The 24,415-nt window shown below is 32.9% G+C and overlaps 2 protein-coding genes across 2 annotated transcripts; both read left to right on the forward strand.

The window, feature by feature from the left end:
- Positions 1-1,253: 1,253 nt before the first annotated feature.
- LOC132731553 (protein toll-like) lies at positions 1,254-5,272 on the forward strand. Its single transcript, XM_060717745.1, has 2 exons — positions 1,254-1,606; positions 1,874-5,272. The coding sequence occupies exons 1-2, from the start codon at positions 1,593-1,595 to the stop codon at positions 4,491-4,493; spliced, it is 2,634 nt and encodes an 877-aa protein (XP_060573728.1). The 5' UTR covers positions 1,254-1,592; the 3' UTR covers positions 4,494-5,272.
- A 4,238-nt stretch (positions 5,273-9,510) lies between these two features.
- Positions 9,511-21,438, forward strand: LOC132731555 (uncharacterized). Its single transcript, XM_060717747.1, has 2 exons — positions 9,511-9,658; positions 16,407-21,438. Exons 1-2 carry the CDS (start codon positions 9,645-9,647, stop codon positions 19,078-19,080), a joined length of 2,688 nt encoding a protein of 895 aa, XP_060573730.1. The 5' UTR covers positions 9,511-9,644; the 3' UTR covers positions 19,081-21,438.
- The last annotated feature ends 2,977 nt before the right edge of the window (positions 21,439-24,415 follow it).

Genomic DNA, 24,415 nt, shown 5'->3' on the forward strand with positions numbered 1-24,415 from the left:
GTCTAAATACATGCATGACTATTGATGTTTTTCACAAGTCGACCAGTCAGCGAGCGGATCTGCGCCAATTAGTCTGACTTCGAATAATAATAAGGCTGGCTTCGAATAATAGGTGTGAAATTCTTTCATAATTGTATAGTCGGGACCGAAATTTTACTTCGAAAAATAGGAGGTATTCGGATAATGCATTTCGAATAATACGCTCGTATTTATATTGATTTATATAGAGATAAAAACGGGACCGCCGATCTACTTCGGATAATGCCGGGTATTCGAATAAAGGGTTGTCGATTAACCGGGGTCGGACTGTATTTCCAAAACAAGAGCCGGTTGAACCAGGTGATGCTCGTCGACTAGGATTTGGAAACAGAAAAGTATTATATTTTGTAGTTTCAAAGTTATGTCAAAGTGTGATAATTCCAAACTTAGGCAATGCAGAGTTACTGTTCTTTGTACTGCACTTCTACTCAATTAGATCTATCTACCGACTTGCGTGCGACATGTCGTCTAAATATGTTGATCATTTCTGTGAAATAGTTGTAAAATCCGACTTCAAATAACCAAGTCATGGGCCGGACACAATTTTTCTCAGGGGTGTGGATTGTCCGAAAAGTGACGATCCGATCCGAACCACGATTCAGCACTTACGATTCACAAATCAAACCACAAATATTTTGTTATCAAGACACCCATAAAAATATGTACATTAGATATAAAAAACCCATAAAAATATGTACATTAGATATAAAAACATGTTTATTTAAAACAAAAAACAATACTAAACATTAAACATAAAATATAAACAAGGTTTATGTTTTTATTCTTTGGAAAAGTATTTTTGTTTTGTTTTTTGAAACCAATTACTTCCTAGCTCAGCATCATGGTACATTAACCAGCAAATTGTATTTAGGTAAACTTCATATAATTTACACTCAAATCGTATTTTTCTTGATTTTAAGTGTGTGAGAAACAGTGAATGTATAAAAAAAAAATTAGATCGCGATCCACGATCTCTGGGCTTACGAATATTCAAACTCGATTTTTCACTTTGATTCGTGATTATCCGAGTACTCGGATACACGCCCCAGCCCTAGTTTTTGGAGTGTTAAAAAAAATGTTTGAAAATAAAATTTTTTAACCTCTTTTATCATTTTATTTTTATTTTGTGGTCGACTGATAAAAACATTGAATTTTATTTTTATTTTTATTTATCCCCTCCCGATTTATCCCCTCCCGATTTATCCCCTCCCCGACCCAATTTCTAAAAAAATATGTCCCGTAAAACATTTAATAAAAAAATGTTGGCCTAAATAGTGTTCCTATTGAACATCATATCAATTGATATATGGAATTATTGAAGCTCATCATTATTCAAATAAGATAAAAAAACAACTCTTTATCTTAGGTCTACACAAGCATTTTATAACTGCATTTATCATTTTCTTTTTCAAGATATCATTTCAAAGAGCTCCAATTTACAATCTGAAATTAGTTCACCAGGGGTTTTATAGAGATATAGCTGCAGTTAAATATATTTTTGTGTGCCTATAAATCAATTATTGTTTATCATCAGGAATCAAATTACAGGAGCAATGACAACTTTATGGTAAGTAACAAAATTGTTTTAATAACAAAATATTTCATTTTTCTGTTTATCTATTATTATGATGTTTATAGATATACATGAAAAATGAATTGTTTTTGTGAGAAATTCTTTTCAAAGTTAGAAAAAAAGTTGTTCAAACATTATTTTTTGTTTGTTTGTTTTTTGACAAACTATGATAGTTTGTTTAATTGCTGAACTAAATGTATGCACTGCTTTCAAAGAATCAATTTACTTTACAGAAAGATAATCAGATATGCTCTTTTCTAGGGTAGCAATTTTTCTGCTGATGTTTACACATAAACCAACACCAGGGGGAGCTTTTGCTAACAGTCACTGTAATGATGACTATGGTAAAATATGGAAAGCATCATGGTCGACAGATCCAAGAAAAGATATCCGTTGTTATTCATCCTGTAATAGCCAAGATCTTCAAACATTGCCTGATGAGGAAAGACGGACAAATTATGACAAATGCTGCACTTGCAATTCATGTGCAGTCTGGGAAGGTCATGAAATTGAGCTATTTATAGAATTTGTATCAGTGTTTGGCAGAAGCTTAGTGGTTGCAATTCAAGCTCCTAGTGAAAATGATGTTTATAAAATTGAGCAAGAGAATTCTATAATGACAGAAATTCCAAGTAATCTTTGCAACTGGGACAAAGAATCAGGTTTAAAAGCAAGATACCCTAATGATTTTAGTATCATGCAAGCTTATATGGAAAGGATAGTGAAAATGAATTTTAGAGATAATAAAATTTCCAAACTTCCTGACATAAGATGCGTAGTTAAACTTGACGAACTCAATCTTAAAAACAACAAATTGACATTCATTTCAAATTCATCTTTTACAAATATGGACCACCTAAGGACTGTTGATTTATCAGGAAACCTCATACAAAATATGGATCCAAATATTTTCACATCAAAGAATTTGAGAAGTTTATTCCAGGTGGACTTGCATAACAATCAGCTCCATAACTTAGACATTTCAAACATGATCAGCTTGTACCCATTTTGCCACATAGACTATTCTAAAAACCAAATTACTGAACTAGTGAATACAGCAAATTTTTCGTTCAATTTATCATTTACATATGGACCAGGTTTTGTGTCTTTAAAAGAAAACCAAATATCTAAATTTCCAGACTTTGTTCAACTTTTAAAACTTGATGACATCACACAACTTGGACACTTGTTTAGTTTTGGGTTTGATTTAATGGATATTCCTTTAAAATGTGACTGCTACATTGAAGAATTCATGGAACGTGCATATGAGATCGTCAATACGGTATGGAGGGACTATATGAATATAACTTGCAAAGAACCCAAGAAATTAGCAGGCCAGCCTGTTGTTACTATAGCACCTGAAAAACTAATCTGTGATACAGATATTGGCTGTGATCCACGTTGTACTTGCATAGATCAACCATTCAAAAACACAACTTTTATTAACTGTTCAAACTCTGGACTAAAAAGACTTCCAGATATACCACTGTCTAGATATTCATACTTCCTCTCATTAAATGTCTCTAACAATGATATCTCAGTAATTGAAAATGTGCCATACCTTCACAAAATATCTATGCTGGATATTTCTGGAAACGATCTTAAAGAAATAAACAACACTATTGCAAATCGTCTTGAAAACGCCACATATATTGATATATCAAATAATCCAAAACTAAGGCAACTTCCACAAATGTTCCAGTACCATAATGTGTGCTCTCGTCACATGAAAAACCTTCAAATAAGCTGTGACTGCCAGTCAAAATGGATTGAAAAATGGGTTCATTCGAGGTCATGTAATGAATTCCAAAATAACTTGTTTCAATGTGAAATTCCTAATATAGGTATAAGTAGAGCTCTTGACTTCAATCCTGAAGATTTAGAATGTTCGCCTGAAGGTTTCTTGTTTTTTCTTGAGACAATAATTGCCGGGGTTATTCTGACCCTTGTCTTAATAGGAATTCTTGTGTATACCTTCCGTTATGAATTACTTATTCTTTGCCTTCGTTTGAGACAGAAAAGTAGAAACACTGTTGTTCCTCTCAATGAATATGACGTTTTCCTTTCCTTTAATGATGCAAATGACGATGTTGACAGATGGGTAAATAGTATACTTGAACCAGAACTTACAAATGCTGGTTACTCAGTCTTTAGGCCAAACAGAGATGTTGCATTTGGGGCTGAAAGAGACTCAGAAATAATTGACATTCTCTCTAAAACACGCAACTTCCTCACAATAATGTCTGAAAGTTATATCCAAGAGAGTGAAGACGGAATGAGATCATGGACCGAGAACGAATGGAAATATGGTTGGAACAATTTCAAAAGTGACAGATCCAAGAACATAGTACTTGTTAACTTTGACTATTTGTCATCATTTGATGTCAACAAACCACAGATAAAAGCCTTTCTACGAGTTGGCTGCACTGTTGACTTTAAAAACCATGACAGAAAAATCATGCAGGAAATCTTTGAAAAACTTGGACCATCACTAAGAAAGTCATTCCCTAGTAAAGCAATGGAGAACAACTTGCCTCGATTCTCCCATTTTGACATTTTCATGATACCAAACAAGACGCCCTACAACACAAATGACTGGAATCAAAAAACATACGGCGATGTAGAGTTAATCAACCCCATTTTTACAAATTTTGAGAAAAACAACAATGAAGACAATTCTAATTCTATTGATGTGTCTAAGCATGTAAAGTATCACCATAATAATAAGTATACCAAAACTCAAGTAAAAAAATGTGAATATAGAAAATGTTATGCTTGTCGCTATGGCAACAATGACACACAAAACATTCCAAATTTACCAAAAATCAGGAGAGAGGTGACAATGAAAAGTGCTAGCAGCAGGTCTATGAAAGAAACTTAAAGTAATGAAATTCCTTGTGCTAAAGATGAAATTAACTCGACAAAGTCTACACAAATTGACACTTGTAACTTTAAATTGTAGAAAAAAAATCTGCCAAAAGAGCAGTATGTACACTCTATATTTCTCACTTTAAAATATAGAACAAGATCTGTGAAAGGATCAGTGCACTCTACTTTTTTCTCACTTTAAATTATCGAACAAGATCTGTCAAAGGAACATTGCACTCTCCTTTTTCTCACTTTAAATCGTAGAACAAGATCTGTGAAAGGATCAGTGCACTCTCCTTTTTCTCACTTTAATTTATAGAACAAGATCTGTCAAATAAACAGTGCACTCTACTTTTTCTCACTTTAAATTATAGAACAAGATCTGTCAAAGGAACAGTGCAATCTATATTTCTCACTTTAAATTATAGAACAAGATCTGTCAAAGGAACAGTGCACTCTATATTTCTCACTTTAAATTAAAGAACAAGATCTGTGAAAGGAACAGTGCACTCTACTTTTTCTAACTTTAAATTATAGAACAAGATCTGTCAAAGGAGCAGCGCACTCTACTTTTTCTCAGTGATGGAAAGTATCATATCATAAAGCAAAAAAGACAAGAGGCATTGTTCTGTAAAGCTGATTAGCATTATAATTATCTGCCCTTAACAGAAAACTGTGGCTGTCTTTTGTAGTTGTTGCTGCTGTTTTTTCACATTTTGTTGACAAACCATAACTTATCATTTTAGCCTGATATGATCAATGTTAGTTTCATAAAGCAATGCAAATAAAATTAGAATTTTTTTAACAATCTTGAGATATTTTTCTAGATATCTAAACTCTATGCTTTTCATTTATTCATTATCGTACATTTAGTGACATTTCTAAAAGACATCACCCTAAAATGTTCGATCATGGTCAATACCAGGAAGTTCTGCAGTGTTTATTTACTTCACTGTAATTTTACTTTAAGAAACCCCTTTGCTGATAAAAAATTTGCTGAGGCATCAGATTTACTTTGATGATCATAAATATCTTAAATTGACATGATGCTCATTTTTTTCATGAGAAGTTAAGCTGAATTGACTAAATAGTTCAAAAGATTGATTGTTATTTTGGTGGTTGACCGAGAGTTGATATCATAAAACATTTACGATAGAATATAAATCTGCCAAACATATAAAAGACAAGAATAAAGATCAACTCCGTAAAGGCAACGTTCACAGGAAGCATCCCCCCCCCCATGGACTGCCCAAGACTACCTAACTCTTTTTATAAATTGACTCTTATAAAGTAAATTCCAACGGATATTTAAAGAAATTTCTTTGGGTATTGCGTGTTATTTATTGTTCTTGCTACGTAAAGGTATACAATTGAAAGAAATTATGGTAAAATGAGGTGCTTAGGGTGTGTGAGGGATGTTGCATTTTTTCATCATCCCTCATGTACAAACAAGTCTGCAATTTTCATGTAATTTTGTTGTGATTAATGCTTCTGGGGGATAACAATTTATTCAGATTTTTTTCTTTATTTTGACTTTTTCCTGTTTATTCACTATATACCCTTGAATGGGCATAATGTCACATTCAATGGACATGTCAATTTTTTTTCAATATGAACAAACACATTCATCATCATCAGGGAAAATTTCAAAATATGTTTTGACTGAATAGCTAACAGTGCAGACCATGATCAGATGGCATGGTGACCTGGTGGCATGAGTAGAATTTGATGCCAACTGCATTGTTCTGTTCTTGTGTAACAGATATCTCTGAAGAAAATGCTACATACACAAAAGAATAGTATTTAGAATCAAAAACAGGGTCAAAACTCTTGACACCAAAAACTAATTGGTTAATGAGTCATGCAAACAATTGGAATAAACCGAAATCAATATTAACAATCAAGACAATGGAAAATTAATGATGTGCTAAATATAGTTTTGATCTTAAATTAAAAGTGTTAAATCAGAGTAAATATAGGGTTCAAACAAATAAACTTTAAAAAGACCTTGTTGAATTAAGAATTAATAATTCCAAAATTTTCATGAGTGTAGGCACATATGATTTGGATTCCAAAATGTAAACAGCCAGCTGTCATAATGATGTAACAATTCATGGAATTTTCTAGATCTGTATTATGCAGATTAACAATTTATTAATTAAAAAAGGAAGAAACAATATAGTAAAATATGATTCTATCCATCAAAAGGATGTTTTTCAAAAGGTAAAAATTATAACATTTTTTTTTAAAGATGTTAATCATAATTTGCAAGCCACTGTTCCATACAAATACAATGTCATTGTTTTTTAAAGAAAATTTACAGTTTTAGCATTTTTATGAAAATCTGCAAAGTCAATCATTTGCATGAAACACAAAAATCCACCTTGCATGTATAAAATTTCATTTTTTTTTTTTTGCACAATAAACACATTAAACAGTGAAGTATGATAACTAGCAAATTGATGCCTTATGCATCATTTTATTTTTGAACAAGAGTTACTGCCTATTGGGGGTCACATCCAACTTTTTCTTACTTCTAAAAGTTCAAGCACATCAATGAAATAATAGTACAAAGCTTCAGAAAGCTACTACATATTTCTTATTATGTAATGTCAAATAATACAAACTATATATTTCAAAGAAACAGAAAATTTTTAAAAGAAAAAAAAACATAAATCACAAATGAAAATACAGTTAGCCATTACATTTTGTAGCAAAAGCTCCCAGCTTTAGTTGTGTCCTTTTAAGTTAATTGAACACCATTTATTTTGTGTCTGGAACTTGCTATTTGATGAAAAGTGCAGGCTTTTTAAAATGATTGTGTGTTTTACTTTATTCAGCAATGTTTGCATGTCACAGTTATAGTCTGATTTTATTAACCTGTAAACTATTTATATATTACAGAACTCATTTACATATTCGATTCCATTTAGGTTCTGTCCTAGTAGTTTAAGAGAATAAATATGGAGTATATAATTGTTTTGAAGGCCACACAAGCTTAATGAAAAGGTCATGATTACATCAGCAATAGCAGTTGGTGAAGTGATGGCCTTATATATGAAGTCCATGGTTCGATCCCTACTGTTGCCATTATTTTAGACCTACTCTTTATTTTTGCAGTATATTTTACTTGCCCTGAATTTTGACCAAATTAAGGGCTATAATTTAAACAAACTTGGTATAAGTCCACCAGACAATGTTTCATGACAAACATTTTAGTTCTTGTCTACGCTGTTAAGTGGAAAAGATTTTTTTAGTTTTTATTTCATACATACTCCAGCCAGGGCAAATTACAACTCCCATGCCTAATATTTGAACAAACATGGTAGAGGTCCAATAGCTTAATGTTTCATAGCCAAATAGTGACCTAAGCACTAACATTTGCAGATTCAGGAGAAGATTTTGTAACTTTAAAAAATATATATATATATAATAATAAGGAAAACCTGTAACCCCATTCGGGTGGGACCAATTTTTACCTTAAACCTATCATTTCAAAACAACCAAGTAGAGTCCATTAGACAATGCAGGGGTTAGATTTAATTTTTTTGGCCAGAGCTTTTTTTCACTAATAGCAAAATGGTATTTATTACTAGCAACTTTTAATTGTGTCTTATATTATAAATATATGAGAACAGTTACATTTAAGCAAGAATGTGTTTATATCTTTTAATTTCAATGGTGCCTTGAATGTGAACTATGTACTTCTTGATGTTATGAGTATACTGACAACAGACAACAATGTCAATTTACTACAGGACATGGAGTTTATGTTAGTAAAATGTTAACCATGGATGCTGGAACCGGATGAACAAAATAGCTCAGCTAAAGCTCACCTGAGCTAAATGTGCTCAGGTGAGCTAGAAACTGAAATTCATGCACTGAAATCTATATCCACTGAATAGGGTATGCAAGTAATATTTAGTGACATAACGTTAATAAGAACAGGGATATGTCAGGAGAAATGTCTGCCTTGATGTTATTTAATCTTAGGAAAGATTTAGCAATAAATACTAGAACCAATTTCCAAGATATAGGGGCTCAGGGCAGCAACGCCTGACATAAAATTGAAATATTCTCAGTTGGAAAACTAGCATGTAATTGTTTAGTTAACACTTTTTTTTAGGTATTTTTATCTTTTTCTATCTCAAATCAATATATACATTTACACAACCACCTCTGACTATTATTAACACCCAAAACACAGAACTCTGATCATTATTTACACCCAAAACAAACACACATCATTTATCAGCCACTTATACGAAATATCTTTCCACCTATACGTCTTTTATGCGAAACAAAACAAGACACCTGGCTCTAAACAACTTATGACTAAACAAAACAATAAAATCACCACAAAATGAAGAACACAAAAATGAATATTTTTACAACTCTAAGATACAGTATAAACCGCAAACATTCATCCAACAATATTAACTTCACACAATCTAATCAGCATCAGTAAACAACTTAAACTAAAGCACCCAATATTTACATATATCCTCAAAACAAAGCAGCAACTAACATAATCTTGACAATACCAAACATTCAACCAATATCAACCAATTATATCTAACTCAACAACCTAAACAACTAATTACAACCAATAAACCCTGATCAATTAAGATCACCACAATTATATTCAACCACTTCAACAAACCAACAGAACTGACTTCAAAACAACAAAATTCTCTTCAAAACAACAAAATTCTCTTCCCAATAAAAAAATAACCGCTACACACAATCAGCGTGTCTCTCCTAACTGATGTAAAATCTCTCTCTAAACGGGCATATTTGCTAGCACCTATAAACATGTAGATATATCTTATACTCCCAGCAACAGGTTTTTAAATGAAACTGTACATTGAAATATGATACACTTCAGTGTATCTCTGACTCCTTGTAAAAAAAAACTATTTACAGTGAAACTGTATGATTATCTGACAGGATATAACAGGGGAATTTTAAAATCAACTTTTTAAAAAGATTGTGTAACTTTATTAGAAATTTTTATACGAGATAATAATGCATTACAAGTTGTAACAATTAAACTATTCATTGAATTGATACTTAATCCGCATATCATATCAAATGACACACTGTTATAAAAGAGAGAACGATTAAAGTTTCACTGTACATTTTGACTTTTGCAATTACAAGGATGTTTCTCAGAAGGTAAAAATTATAATTTACATAAAATTGCACATAATATTGAATATCAAACAATATTAAAAGTAATTATGCTTAATAATAAACAAATCAGTGTTAGTATGTAAAAATTATGATTTACATAAAAAAGAGGGCCATGATGGCCCTGAGGTCGCTCACCTGTATATAGGCCCCCCACCCCCGGGCCAATTTTTACCCAAGGGCTTTTATTTGTTTATTTGAACAGACTTGGTAGACACCCATAAGAAGATGTTTCATGCTAAACATCTAATTTCTAGCTCATTGGGTTTTTTAAAAGAAGATTTTTTAAGTTTTTACTATACACATATAGTTAAAAACAATGACACCCCTGGGGCAGGGCCAGTTTTGACCCCCGGGCTTTTATTTGAACAAACTTTGTAGATATTTACTTAAAGATGTTTCATGCTTAATATCTAAAACTCTAGCTATTTGGGTTTTTTCAAAGAAGATTTTTTAAGTTTTTGCTATACACATATTTAAGGAAAATCAATGACCCCCCCCCCCCACCCGGGCGGGGCCAGTTTTGACCCCAGGGCTTTTATTTGAACATACTTTGGTAGACACCCATTAGAACATGTTTCATGCTAAATATCTTAGCTCTAGCTCTTTGAGTTCTTTAAAAGAAGAATTTTTAAGTTTTTACTATATGCATATAGGGAAAATCAATGACCCCCTGGGGTGGGGCCAATTTTGACCCAAGGGCTTTTATTTGAACAAACTTGGTAGACACTTATTAGAAGATGTTTCATGCTAAATATCTTAGCTCTAGCTCTTTGGGTTCTTTAAAAGAAGATTTTTTCAGTTTTTACTATATGCATATAGGGAAAATCTATGACCCCCTGGGGCAGGTCAATTTTGACCCCAGGGCTTTTATTTGAACAAACTTGGTAGACATTCACTAGAAGATGTTTCTTGCTTAATATCTAAGCTCTAGCTCTTACGGTTCTTTAAAAGAAGATTTTTTAAGTTTTTACTATATGCATATAGGGAAAATCAATGACCCCCTGGGGTGGGGCCAATTTTGACCCAAGGGCTTTTATTTGAACAAACTTGGTAGACACTTATTAGAAGATGTTTCATGCCAAATATCTTAGCTCTAGCTCTTTGGGTTCTTTAAAAGAAGATTTTTTAAGTTTTTACTATATGCATATAGGGAAAATCAATGACCCCCTGGGGCGGGGCCAATTTTGACCCCAGGGCTTTTATTTGAACAAACTTGGTAGACACTCACTAGAAGATGTTTCATGCCAAATATCTAAGCTCTAGCTCTTGGGGTTGTTTAAAAGAAGATATTTAAAGATTTTTCTTTCGGTTGCCATGGCAACCAGAGTTCTGCATGGAATTAAATTCTTTGAACAATTTTTAAAGGTGACCACCAAAGGAACATTCCTGTGAAGTTTGGATGAAATTGGCTCAGTGGTTTATGAGGAGATGTCATCTAAAGCAAAAGTTTACGGACGGACGACGGACGGACGGACGCCGGACGAAAAGCGATCACAAAAGCTCACCCTGTCACTTTGTGACAGGTGAGCTAAAAATTGCTTGTAATTTTAAATATCAAAGTATATAAAAGCTACATGCCTCCAGATGAGCCAAAATATTTAAAGAAATCATACTTCACAAAAATTTTTGAGATTTTAAGAAAAGTAAAAAGATTAAAGATAAATGTAATAATTTTCATGCTATGTGCCATTTATGACCAATTTAACAGTATTTTTCACTATCTTTTATCTGCCGTTACTTGAATGCAGTAAGGGCAAATTTTGCATAATTTGACCTCTTTTTTTGGTAATTGTTATGTTCTGTTAGTGCAGTTTGCAATTTGAAAATTATTCACTTTGTTTACTTTTTAATACATTTACAAAATTGTCATGAAAATCAGCATGTATCCAGGCATGCTACTTTAAAAGTAAATGTACTTTATGATGAACAAATAATTGTTTATATATAAATTCTACATACAAAACTAAACATAAGTGGAAATATATCATCCCAAAGATAATATAAATTATTTTTTTTATATTTTTTAAAATGATAATGAATAGAAATATTTTGCCCAAACATAATAAAACAAGAGGGCCATTATGGCCCTGAGTGTCTCACCAGAAACACTGCTTTTCAGTGTTGGAAATTATCCATTGTCAATATTTTCTAATATTAAATTTGAGCATAGAATATGTTTAAACAATTATTTGAATACAAGCCATGACCTGGGGCATTTAAGTTTTAGCTTAAATTGGGCCAATCAAATTAATATGAGCAAACTTGATAAAAGACTACCCAAGAACGCTACGAAGTTTGGTGATCATCCATCAATTAATTTAGTAGGAAATGGTCTTCATAGGTTTTTCTATTTTTAGCTTTAGTGGCCCCTAAAATGGGCTAATCAAATTAATATGAGCAAACTTGATAAAAGACTACCCAAGAATACTACAAAGTTTGGTGATCATCCATCAATTAATTCAGTAGGAAATGGTCTTCATAGGTTTTTCTATTTTTAGCTTTAGTGGCCCCTAAAATGGGCTAATCAAATTAATATGAGCAAACTTGATAAAAGACTACCCGACAAAGTTTGGTGATCATCCATCAATTAGTTCTGTAGAAATAGACGTTTAAATGTATTTTCTATTTTTAGCTTTAGCGGCCCCTAAAAGAGGCCAATCAAATTAATATGAGCAAACCTGATAAAAGACTACCCAAGAATGCTTCAGACAAAGTTTGGTAATCATCCATCAATTACCGGTAGTTCTATAGAAATAGACGTTTAAATGTATTTTCTATTTTTAGCTTTAGCGGCCCCTAAAACTGGGCCAATCAAATTAATATGAGCAAACTTGATAAAAGACTACCCGACAAAATTTTGGTGATCATCCATCAATTAATTCTGTAGAAATAGACGTTTAAATGTATTTTCTATTTTTAGCTTTAGCGGCCCCTAAAATGGGCTAATCAAATTAATATGAGCAAACTTGATAAAAGACTACCCGACAAAGTTTGGTGATCATCCATCAATTAGTTCTGTAGAAATAGACGTCTAAATGTATTTTCTATTTTTAGCTTTAGCGGCCCCTAAAAGAGGCCAATCAAATTAATATGAGCAAACCTGATAAAAGACTACCCAAGAATGCTTCAGACAAAGTTTGGTAATCATCCATCAATTACCGGTAGTTCTTTAGAAATAGATGTTTAAATGTATTTTCTATTTTAAGCTTTAGCAGCCCCTAAAAGGGGCCAATCAAATTAATATGAGCAAACCTTATAAAAGACTAACCAAGAATGCTTCAGAAAAAGTTTGGTAATCATCCATCAATTACCGGTTAGAGTTCTTTAGAAATAGATGTTTAAAGGTATTTCTTTTTATAGCTTTAGCGGCCCCTAACAGGGGCCAATAAAATTAATATGAGCAAACTTGTTAAAAGACTACCTAAGAATGCTACAAAGTTTGGTGATCATCCATCAATTAGTTCTGCAGAAATAGACATTTAAAGGTATTTCTTTTTTTTAGCTTTAGCAGTCCCTAAAAGGGGTCAGAGCAAACTTCATAAAAGACTACCCAAAAATGCTACAAACAAAGTTTAATGATCATCCATCAATTAGTTCTGTAGAAGTGGATATTTAAAGGTTTTTCTTTTTTTAACTCTAGAGACCCCTAAAAGGGGCCAATCAAATTAATATGAGCAAACTTGATAAAAGACTACCCAAGAATGCTACAGACAAAGTTTGGTGGCTAATCCATCAATTAGTTCTGTAGTAGATGTTTAAAGGTTTTTCTACTTTTAGCTCTGTTGACCCCGCTAAAAGGGGCCAATTGAAACAAGAGCCGGTTGAACCGGGTAATGCACCCCGAATAGGTTTTGGACACAGGAAGGTATACCTCTAAATTAACAACCGAAATGTTGCATGCAACACCTCGTTTCAATATGGTGATCATTTCTGTGAAGTAGTTGCAAGTTATGTGCCGGACACGATTTTGCTGCAAGGTCATGCTGTGACCTTGACCTTCAAGCTAAGGACATAAAAATGGCACGTGACATGTCGTCTCAATATGGTGATCATTTCTGTGAAATAGTTGTAAAATCCAACTTCAAATAACAAAGTTATAGGCTGGACATGATTTTGCTGCTAGGACATGCTGTGACCTTGACCTTCAAGGTAGCAACCCAAATGTTGTGTGCGACACGTCGTCAAAATATGGTTATCATTTCTGTGAAATAGTTATAAAATCCAACTTCAAATAACAAAGTTATGGGTGGAACACAATTTTGCTGCAAGGTCATGCTGTGACCTTGACATTCAAGGTAGTGACCCAAATGTTGTATGCAACACATAGTCTCAATATGGTGATCATTTCTGTGAAATAGTTGTAAATTTGACTTCAAATAACAAAGTTATGGGCCGGACACAATTTTGCTGCAAGGTCATGCTGTGTCCTTGACCTTGAAGGTAGCAACCTAAATGTTGCGCCCGACAAGTCGTCTTAATAAGGTGATCATTTCTGTGAAATAGTTTTAAAATTCAACTTCAAATAACAAAGTTATGGGCCGGACACGATTTTGCTGCAAGGTCATGCTGTGACCTTGACCTTCAAGGTAACGACCCAAATGTTGGGTGTGCCACATCGTCTCAATATGGTGATCATTTCTGTGAAATAGTTGTAAAATCCGACTTCAAATAACAAAGTTATGGTCCGGACACGATTTGCTGCAAGGTCATGCTGTGACCAAGACCTTCAAGGTAGCGACCCAAATGTTGGGTGAGACACGTCGTCCCAATATGGTGATTATTTCTGTGAAATAGTTGTAAAATCCAACTTCAAATAACAAAGTTATGGGCCCGACATGAATTCGGGACGTACGTATATACGTACGTATGGAAGGACTGACGGAAGGACAGACAATGGACGTCGGAGCATCCCCCTTTAATACTAATAGCTCACCCTGAACCTTCTGTTCTGGTGAGCTAAAAAAAGAAAATTTTATATACAAATGTATTTTAAAATTTAAAAGTAAAATTGAAATTTTAATATCAACAATGACAGGGAAAGGCATGCGATTTGCAAGAATATCACACATTTACGAAAATTGCCGCATAAAAATTGCACAAGGTGCAACAATAGTCAGACATTATACTGCTATGGGCCTTTACGTTCAAAAGTTGTATTTCTGCAAGGATTGTCTTTCCCCAGTGGTGGCAAATGCGACAAAATATTAATTCTGGCACATAAAATCTTTAATTGGCGAATTTTACTGGCCTCCACGTAAAGTTAAAGTATCCGACAACTAGCACACTTACAATCAATAAGCGGCCCTGTAAATTACATAAGCCGCCCAAATGTGAGGTGGTTTAACCCTTTCCCCCATGAGCATATTGTGAAAAATGGCCGTTTTCACTGAAAAGCCTCCTGTTACAAGTTCAAACTGCTATGAAACTATGAAAAATGCTTCAATACTAATCAAACTTGGCACAAATGTTGACTGGACCATTACCTTTGTAACGACATGCTCAGTCCTAAATTTCCTGTTACCATGGCAACGAGGGGACATCTCAAAATTGCCAAAAATCACTATTTTGCCTCGATTTTTTCCATCAAAATTTATTTCAAAGTGCTGCAACTTCTCAAGGGATTGAGATAGAGTCAAAGGCTTTTTAGCGTTGGTTACACGTTACATTTATGATCGACCTGGGGTCATTTTTAGCCTCTCACAAGTCCAAAATTTTCTTGGCGATGAGGGGGACTCCGCCCCCCTTCAAACCCACTAACAGATCCCCCCTTCTGGCAACCCCCTGATATACCTTTTTGCTGGGTGCCGGCGCGGAAAAAGTGATCACTTTTTTTATCAACATTTCTCGAATAAAAATATGTGTTTGGGGTCCAAACAGGACATTTTTTTCACTATTTGAGGCATGGGGGTGTCGAAAGTGAGTTGTTATGCATATATATGAGGTAAAGGGTTAATAGCAACTTTCCATTTTTCTGGTGAACGAAGACCTCAGCTGCCCCTTCATACATTATTACAGACACAAGCTTGCATCTGACTAGAACTAATGACCTTCCATAAGCTAGCTAGACAGGCTTTCACTGTTACTTAGTTTCTTACATTTTACAAATTTTTATCATTAGTCATTTTTTAAGCCAATATCCTTGTATTTTCAAGTACAGTCAAACCTTTCTTTTAGACTTTCTGGTTTTAGTGACATCCTGTGTAACACAATCTTAGTAACATTACCTCTCATTTGAGATACTGTTTAATACACCCAGGATCCAACTATAACAATTTCCTGTTTAATGTAACAAAGGGCACTAACTAATAGCCAAAACAATATTTTAAGACTGAATATAGCAAACTTTCATTAATTCAAATTCCCAAATCTACATGAAATTGTGTTCTTAAAGTACTACATATCCACTCAATTTTTGTATTCTTATACTGAAATCCCTTAAATTTTCAATGGACTGTTCTTAATTCAAAACTGGATCAACCAGTCATACAATTCCTCAGGTTAAAGGTTAAAACTTCTTTTAAACCTTTTTATACCAGTGCCAATAGCAATAGCTCTTAGCATAGTTAGGCCAGCCTGGTTTCCACAGACATATCTTCTATCTAGTGTGTCTTTCATTAAATGTACCTTCGCTGTAGGTTAGATTGTAATATTACCATAACAATATTGACATTAATATGTTATTATACATAAACTACATTGTATAGAAATACTCATTGGTTTCTTTTTTCAGATACCTTGCAGTTATACCTCTGTTGCTATTTTTCAATCAACCATCTGGCAATGAGTCTGTGTGTACTGAGAATTTTGGGGATTTCTGGATTCCTTCATGGACTAATGAAACCACAACAGATGCTTCAACGTCAGAAAGAAATGATATGCGCTGTCACAAAAGATGTGATAATGAAAATTGTTGCACATGCTATAATTGTATGAATTGGGAGGGTTCAGAAATAGATCTTTATATAGAATATGTATCAGTGTTTGGCAAAAGCTTGGTATTGTCTGATCAAGCTCCTACTGAAACTGGAGTGTACAGAATTCAGCACACTTATTCCGAAATGACAGAAATACCAAGCAATATCTGTGGCTGGGACAATAAATCAAATCTGATGGAATACTATGAAGAAGACTTTGAAAGCATCAAGAAATACTTCAGTAACATAGTAACAATAAACTTTGAAGGCAATAAAATCAAAAATGTCCCAGATATTAACTGCTTATCCAGACTAGATACTCTTATCCTGAGAAATAATGAAATTCAATTCATATCCAATACTTCAATATCCAATCTGTCAAATCTCAGAGTTATAGACTTCTCTGGTAACTTCATACAAAACATGGATCCAAATACATTAACATCTCCTTACCTTAGTTTATTCTTTGCCAACTTCAGTCACAATGAAATAACCAACCTTGATTTCTCAAATAGTATAAGCTTATATCCCTTCTGTAAAATTGATTATGAATCAAATGAAATTACTGAGATAACTAATGAAGCTGACTTCAAACTCAGTCTTGATCAAACTTATGGACCTGGTTTTGTAAACTTGAAATACAATAAAATTTCAACATTTCCAGACTTTAAATCGATTCTTTCCTTGGACTCAATTGTCCAACTAGGCACGTTACTAAGATTTGGGTTTGACTTCCGTGGCATACCCTTAGTTTGTGACTGTAATTTACATTCCTTTATGGCACATTTCAAATACATCATTAAAGTCTTGTGGCGAGAATATTTTGAAGTAAAATGCATGGCACCTCAAAAACTTGCAGGACAGAATGCCATCGATGTGAAACTTGATTCACTCATTTGCCCACTTTCAGCCGATTCTGGCTGTCAAACACCGGAGTGTACATGTGTGGATAAGCCAGATGAGAACACTTTAGTCATCGATTGCTCAAATTCTGATCTCACAGAGATCCCTGACATACCGTTTTCAAAGAATTCACAATATATATCACTTAATGTTTCTGGTAATAACATTAAGGACCTAAAAAATAACTCAGTCTTGCAAAAATTATCTGTACTGGATATATCTGGAAATGACCTACGTAAAATAAACTATAATGAAGCTAGAATGCTTGAAAATGCTTCGTATGTTGATATATCAGACAATCCAAGATTACAGAATCTTCCTCAGGCCTTCCAATATCATAATGTTTGCCTTAGAAATATGGAACACTTACAGATCACTTGCGATTGTGAAGCTTTGTGGATTGAACAATGGTTGAATCTCTCCAAAAAATGCATCAACTCTAAACAATTATTCCAATGTGTAATGCCTGATAACACCATAAAACCTGCATTGAACTTTGCTGAAAAAGACTTAGTATGCTATAGCACTTGGAACAATTATCGTCAAGAAGCAATAATATCAGGCATAATGCTTGCCTTGTTAATCATTGCAGGAACAGTGATCTTTATTTTCCGATACGAAATTCTGATCCTCTACCTTCGTAGTCAACAAAAGAGATGCAAGGTCATAGCACCTCCTTTCAAGTATGATGTTTTCCTATCCTACAATGATAGAGAGGAGGATGTTTCTAAATGGGTCGAAAAAATACTTGAAAAAAATCTGATAAAGACTGGCTATAAAGTATTCAGGCCGAACAAAGATATCAATTATGGAAGTGAAAGAGATTCACAAATCCTTTCAGTATTGGCTACAGCAAAAAACTTTCTAGTCATAATGACGGACAATTACCTCCTAGAGGCCAATGATATGAGATCTTGGACTGAAAATGAATGGAAATATGGATGGAACAATTTCAAAACTGACAGATTGAAGAACATTGTTCTTGTTAACTTTGACCATCTGTCATCTTTCGATGTCATTCATTCGCAAATAAAAGCTTTTCTTAGAGTTGGCTGCACAGTCAATTTTAAGAATACCGATGGGAAGATTATGGAAGAGATTTACACAAAACTTGGAGAACCATGCAAAATACCAAAGAGTAAATTCTCAGCCTATGGACGCTACAAAGTACCAGGAGAAGCAGTTGAACTTACAGAAGTATCAGTTGAAATAGATAATATCAGTAAATTCTTCCCTGCGGAGCAATACAAAGAAATCATGAATGTTAATGATATGTTGATCACAGAAACAGAGATGGAAAAGAAATCAAATAAAGCAGATGGGATGACAGACAGTCTAACTGATCAAGAATTTAACACAGAGTCCAGAGACAGTCAAACCAATGAACACACCCATCAAAGACATAATGTTATCCAATCATGCAAGTTTAGAAAATGCTATGCTTGTAAAATTAGTGAAGACGAGAGGGTAAACATGCCCAGAAATGGCAGTGTAGACAAGCCATTGGAAATGTTCACATTGACACCATTCTCAAGCCAAACATATTCATCAAGCACAAGTAGACATTCAAAAACAAATAAATTCTAAAACAAAAATTCTGTAAATATCTGAAAACCAGACCCTCTGAAAATTGAAATTGACGGTTTAAAAAAAAAGTCCTGTATTTTTTTTTTTCTTTTGAAGTTCATTGAAAATAAAAAACAACAACAAATGTTTAACACTGGGACATCTGAATTCTGAAAACCAACACTCATGCTGAGAAATGAATGGTAATGAGAGTCAACTTTCTAATATGTTATCAGATGTGGGTTAAAACATAATACCAACAAGTGACATGTTCAATTACTTACATGTATTTATCTTTGCAGGTGTGAAAAAATGTCAGTTTGTGAGTTTGAACTATAGCTCTTTGACCATTGTTGTTTATTTTGGTGTTAAGTATGATTTTTTTTTCAAAAAGTTTTAATTTGTTTGGTTTTATAAAATGTGGAAGAAAATTAAGAAACTTTGTTTAATTAAAAGAGCTATTTCTTTCTCTGCTAATTAATAAATTGATTTTACAGCACAATATTTATTACAAAAATTGTTAATTTGCTTAATTCATTTTTGTTAGAGTAATAAGCCTCTAAAAATGTTCAATTTCAGGTAAGGCGTTGTTTTAATTTTTTAATTTTCTACTTTGCAAATCAAAATTTAATTGAAACAAGAAATTATAATATTTGACTAGAGACAGAACAGTAAAAACAAAAGGATTTGTACAAACACAGAATGATTTATTTTTGACTGTATAAAGCCTCTGGAAAATGCAATCCTCTGAAAACCAGACTCTAAAATGCTCAAGCCCAGACAGGGTCTGGTTTTCAAAGTTGATTAACAGACTACCTTAAAGAGTTATATCACATAAGTTCATAATAACAAAAAGAAAATTTGTATTTTATTCAAACCATTCAGATGATTAATTTAAAGGGATACATAGGCAAAATTTTCAATTCTTTGTTTTTGTATTTTTCATTCATTATTCTGTAAATGTCCTCAAAACAATAACACAAGGCAGTCACGGGAACACTTTTCTCTTTATAAAAAATAAAATGTAGGTTTTCTTACTTGACCCACATGGGTCAGGTTAGAGCGTTAAGAGTTCACAACAGTTGTGAAAGTGAACTTTGGAACGTTAAAGAACATGTCAAATGAACGACTTAGACTTGTTGAAAGTGAACTTTGGAACATTAAAGAATATGTCAAATGAACGACTTAGACTTGTTTCAATCATACAATATACAAAATATCTATTATTGTAACTTCCAGGATATGTTCAAGTCACATGACTTGTTTTACAGTCGGCGTCTAAATTTCGTTCAACATTATTAGATAGATATATTTACACTTAAAACCCAAAATATATAGAATCTATACAGAAATTCCAGCTGGGACTTTAAAAAATGTCATTTCAGCATTATTTGAATACATAAGATCATTTTAATATTTTTGTCATTAATTTGCCCGAGTATCCCTTTAATACAACTATGCTTCTGGGGGATCACAATTTATTCATAGTTTTTTCTTTATTTTGATTTTTTCCTGTTAACTCACTATATACCCTTGGATTGGCATAAATTTATTTATCATTGGTCTTTAATATAATATGATTTTCGGTCACTGTGGACAGCACAGCTGTATTTCAGCTGTCCACCAAGCGTATCGATGCGTAAGACTGGTCAATATATAAGGTGTATGCAAACGGGTATTTGACCATTCGAGGTACTATAGGTTCTCTACACACAGACGCCCACCCACCCCGCCCTCATTTTGAGATTACACTTAAAATTGTATTATGTCATGCTGGACTTTGTAATGTCACAATAATGTTAAAAAAAAAAAATAATGTATACTTTAAGGTTAATCAACGGTATTGATTAATGTTTATTTAATATGGAAATTATCTTTGTTTTGTCTTTTTCAGAGTAGACAATTTTTTGTTGTCTTTTGATAACGTTGCAAGGATGGATGCTAAGTTTGAGTGAGTTTTGTGGTTCTGACTTTGAGGTAACACATTTATGTGTATTAAGACATATTATTCCTTACAGTGGACTGGAATTACACGGAACCACAATTTTTGGAATGTTCGGATCGACGACATGGGACTTTTATATGAGCATATGTTATATATTGTTAAGTGCAGAGACACTCCTCACTAGTTTAAAGTGATTTTTTTTTTCAAGTGTCGTCGATGTGTATGAATGTATGTTTATTTATTCGATAAAATTAAAGTGAACCTGTAGTAGCCACTCCTACATTGTCTTTCTTATTTATATTTTATCCTTGTAGGATATTAATTATGGAGTTAAATGATAAATTATTTATGTTTGGCTGAATGAAATGAAAGAAAACATAATGTTGATTCAAATGAATTTTTTTTCAATATAAAAAAACACATTCATCATCATCAGGGAAAATTTTAAAATATGTTTTGACTGAATAGCAAACAGTGCAGACCATGATCAGACGGCATGGTGCACTGATGGCATGAGTAGAATTTGATGCCAACTGCATTGTTCTGTTCTTGTGTAACAGATATCTCTGAAGAAATTGCTACACACACAAAAGAATAGTGTTTAGAATCAAAAACAGGGTCAAAACTCTTGACACCAAAAACTAATTGGTAAATGAGTCATGCGAACAATTGGAATAAACCGAAATCAATATTAAACAATCAATACAATGGAAAATTAATGATTTGCTAATAATAGTTATTGATCATAATTTTAAAATTAGAAAAGTGTTAAATCAGGGTAATTACAGGGTTCAAACAAATAAACTTTATAAAAACCTTGTTCAAATAAGATTTAATAATTCCAAACTTTTCATCAGTTTAAGCACATATGATCTGGATTCTAAAATGAACAGTCTCTGTCATAATGATGTAACTATTCATGGAATTTACTAGATCTGTATTATGCAGATTAACAATTAATAAATTATAAAAGGAAGAAACAATATAGTAAAATATGATTCTAACCATCAAAAGGATGCTTTTCAGAAGGTAAAAATTATAACTCTTCAATTTTTTTTTTTTTATTTTTATTAGATGCTAATCACAATTTGCAAGCCACTGTTCCATACAAATACACTGTTGTTTTTTGTTGTTGTTTTTTTTTTTTTTTAAATATATCGAGGGTTTAGCGCAAGACTGTAGTAACTGTATATTTGTAAATTTTACAAGAGAGGCAAAAAACATTCTGTTTTAAATGATATTCTATCATTTCTTAAGATTTCTTAGAATATGAAAAGAAAGTGTAGAAGAAAGCAAATGAATTAACAAAACAATGTTAATCTTTTTTCCTTTCTTAGATATTTGGACTGTGCTGAGTTACTACACTCTGGCGCTCAAATGGTAATATTTTGAAAATTATTTTGAGTGCAAGACAGTAGTAACTAGACTTACTACAGTATAACATGCACAAAATGATGGCATCTATTTACAATATTAATTGCAACACTGTAGTAACTCAATTAATAATAATTGAAACAAGAACTGTCGGTAGGACAGCAACGCTCAACTATTCTTAGTGCTTGATAGTAAAAAAAATGCTTGATACAGTTACCTCCTCCTGTTTACAGGTTGGGGTCATGATGGTGAACAAGTGTGCAAAGTTTCAAAGCCATATGTCAATGGACTTTGAAAATATTTGAACTATTACAAAACTTTAACGTAAATTCTAAGTCAAAAAAGGGGCTTAATTCTGTCAAAATGCTTGATAGAGTTACCTCCTACTGTTTACAGATTGGGGTCATGATGTTGAACAAGTGTGCAAAGTTTCAAAGCCATATGTCAATGGACTTTGAAAATATTTGAACTATTACAAAAACTTTAATGTAAATTCTAAGTCGAAAAAGGGGCATAATTCTGTCAAAATGCTTGATAGAGTTACCTCCTCCTGTCTACAGGTTGGGGTCATGATGGTGAACAAGTGTGCAAAGTTTCAAAGCCATATGTCAATGGACTTTGAAAATATTTGAACTATTACAAAAACTTTAACGTAAATTCTAATTCGAAAAAGGGGCATAATTCTGTCAAAATGCTTGATAGAGTTACCTCCTCCTGTCTACAGGTTGGGGTCATGATGGTGAACAAGTGTGCAAAGTTTCAAAGCCATATGTCAATGGACTTTGAAAATATTTGAACTATTACAAAAACTTTAACGTAAATTTTAAGTCGAAAAAGGGGCATAATTCTGTCAAAATGCTTGATAGAGTTACCTCCTCCTGTCTACAGGTTGGGGTCATGATGGTGAACAAGTGTGCAAAGTTTCAAAGTCATATGTCAATGGACTTTGAAAATATTTGAACTATTACAAAAACTTTAACATAAGTGGTTACGCCGACGCTCGGGTGACTGCAATAGCTCTACTTATTCTTATCGAATAGTCGAGCTAATAAGATAAATGATAGTGTTTAAAGTTACCTTTAATCTTTAACATCATTGTAACAAAGGGGCGAGGGTTCAGGGAGATGGTTCTTCATTATTAATATTAATTGTGATGTCAATAGAACATTATTCTGTGCAGCAGTCACAAGTATGATTATAGACATTCATGGTACTTTCTTATTTTATGTATTGAAGCTATGTAGGACATAATTAACAAAAATCCAATTTTTTTCTGAAACAAGAAATACTGACTGTAGTCATTTTGCCTATGTACCTCTGATACTGCATCACTAACAAAAGTTAAATTTTTAATACAAACTTGAAATTCTCTTAGTTCATCTATTTTTTTCAACAGAAACATGTTTATATTATTTAACAAACCATGTTATGGAAATTGTACCACATAAAAATGTATAACCCTTTTAAGGGAAAACATTAAGGCGACTTTATTTAGACATCAACGATATATTTATTTTTGTTATCGTTTGTATGCATATCTGCTAGAAGCAATCAGTTATTAAAGAGCTACTGTAGAACTTCTAGGAGTCGAACTTCTATTTAGGAGTTTATGAGTCGAATTTTTCAATGTGTCGAAGATTTTTCATTGTCTGTAAAGAATCAATCGAGTACTATTTACCACAAATAAGTTGAAGTCCTTTGTTTATTTTGACACCTTGGATCTTGAGACATTTTTCACACCATTTTTAGCCGCGAAGATGATTTCCAATCAAAATTGTGTGACATGTGTAAATTACACAACCGTTTGCTCGAACAACCTTAGTATGCATTTAATTGTTACCATTCAAATTGTTGTAGTGGTATTTGAACGTAAACAGTAATAACTACTTTCATTTGAGAAATTCTGTGACCCGTCATGTTGGTGATAATCACACAAGTAATATTTACTATAATCGGGCTTTCTTTTTGTTAAGCCTTTTGTAACTTGCTTGTAAACGTCAACGGCTTGAAATTTTTTTATTAAATTTAGATTGATTT

The sequence above is a fragment of the Ruditapes philippinarum genome, unplaced genomic scaffold (genome assembly GCF_026571515.1).
Source record: "Ruditapes philippinarum isolate M1 unplaced genomic scaffold, ASM2657151v2 ctg2187_1_1_1_1, whole genome shotgun sequence".
NCBI classification, from domain to species: Eukaryota; Metazoa; Mollusca; class Bivalvia; order Venerida; family Veneridae; genus Ruditapes; species Ruditapes philippinarum.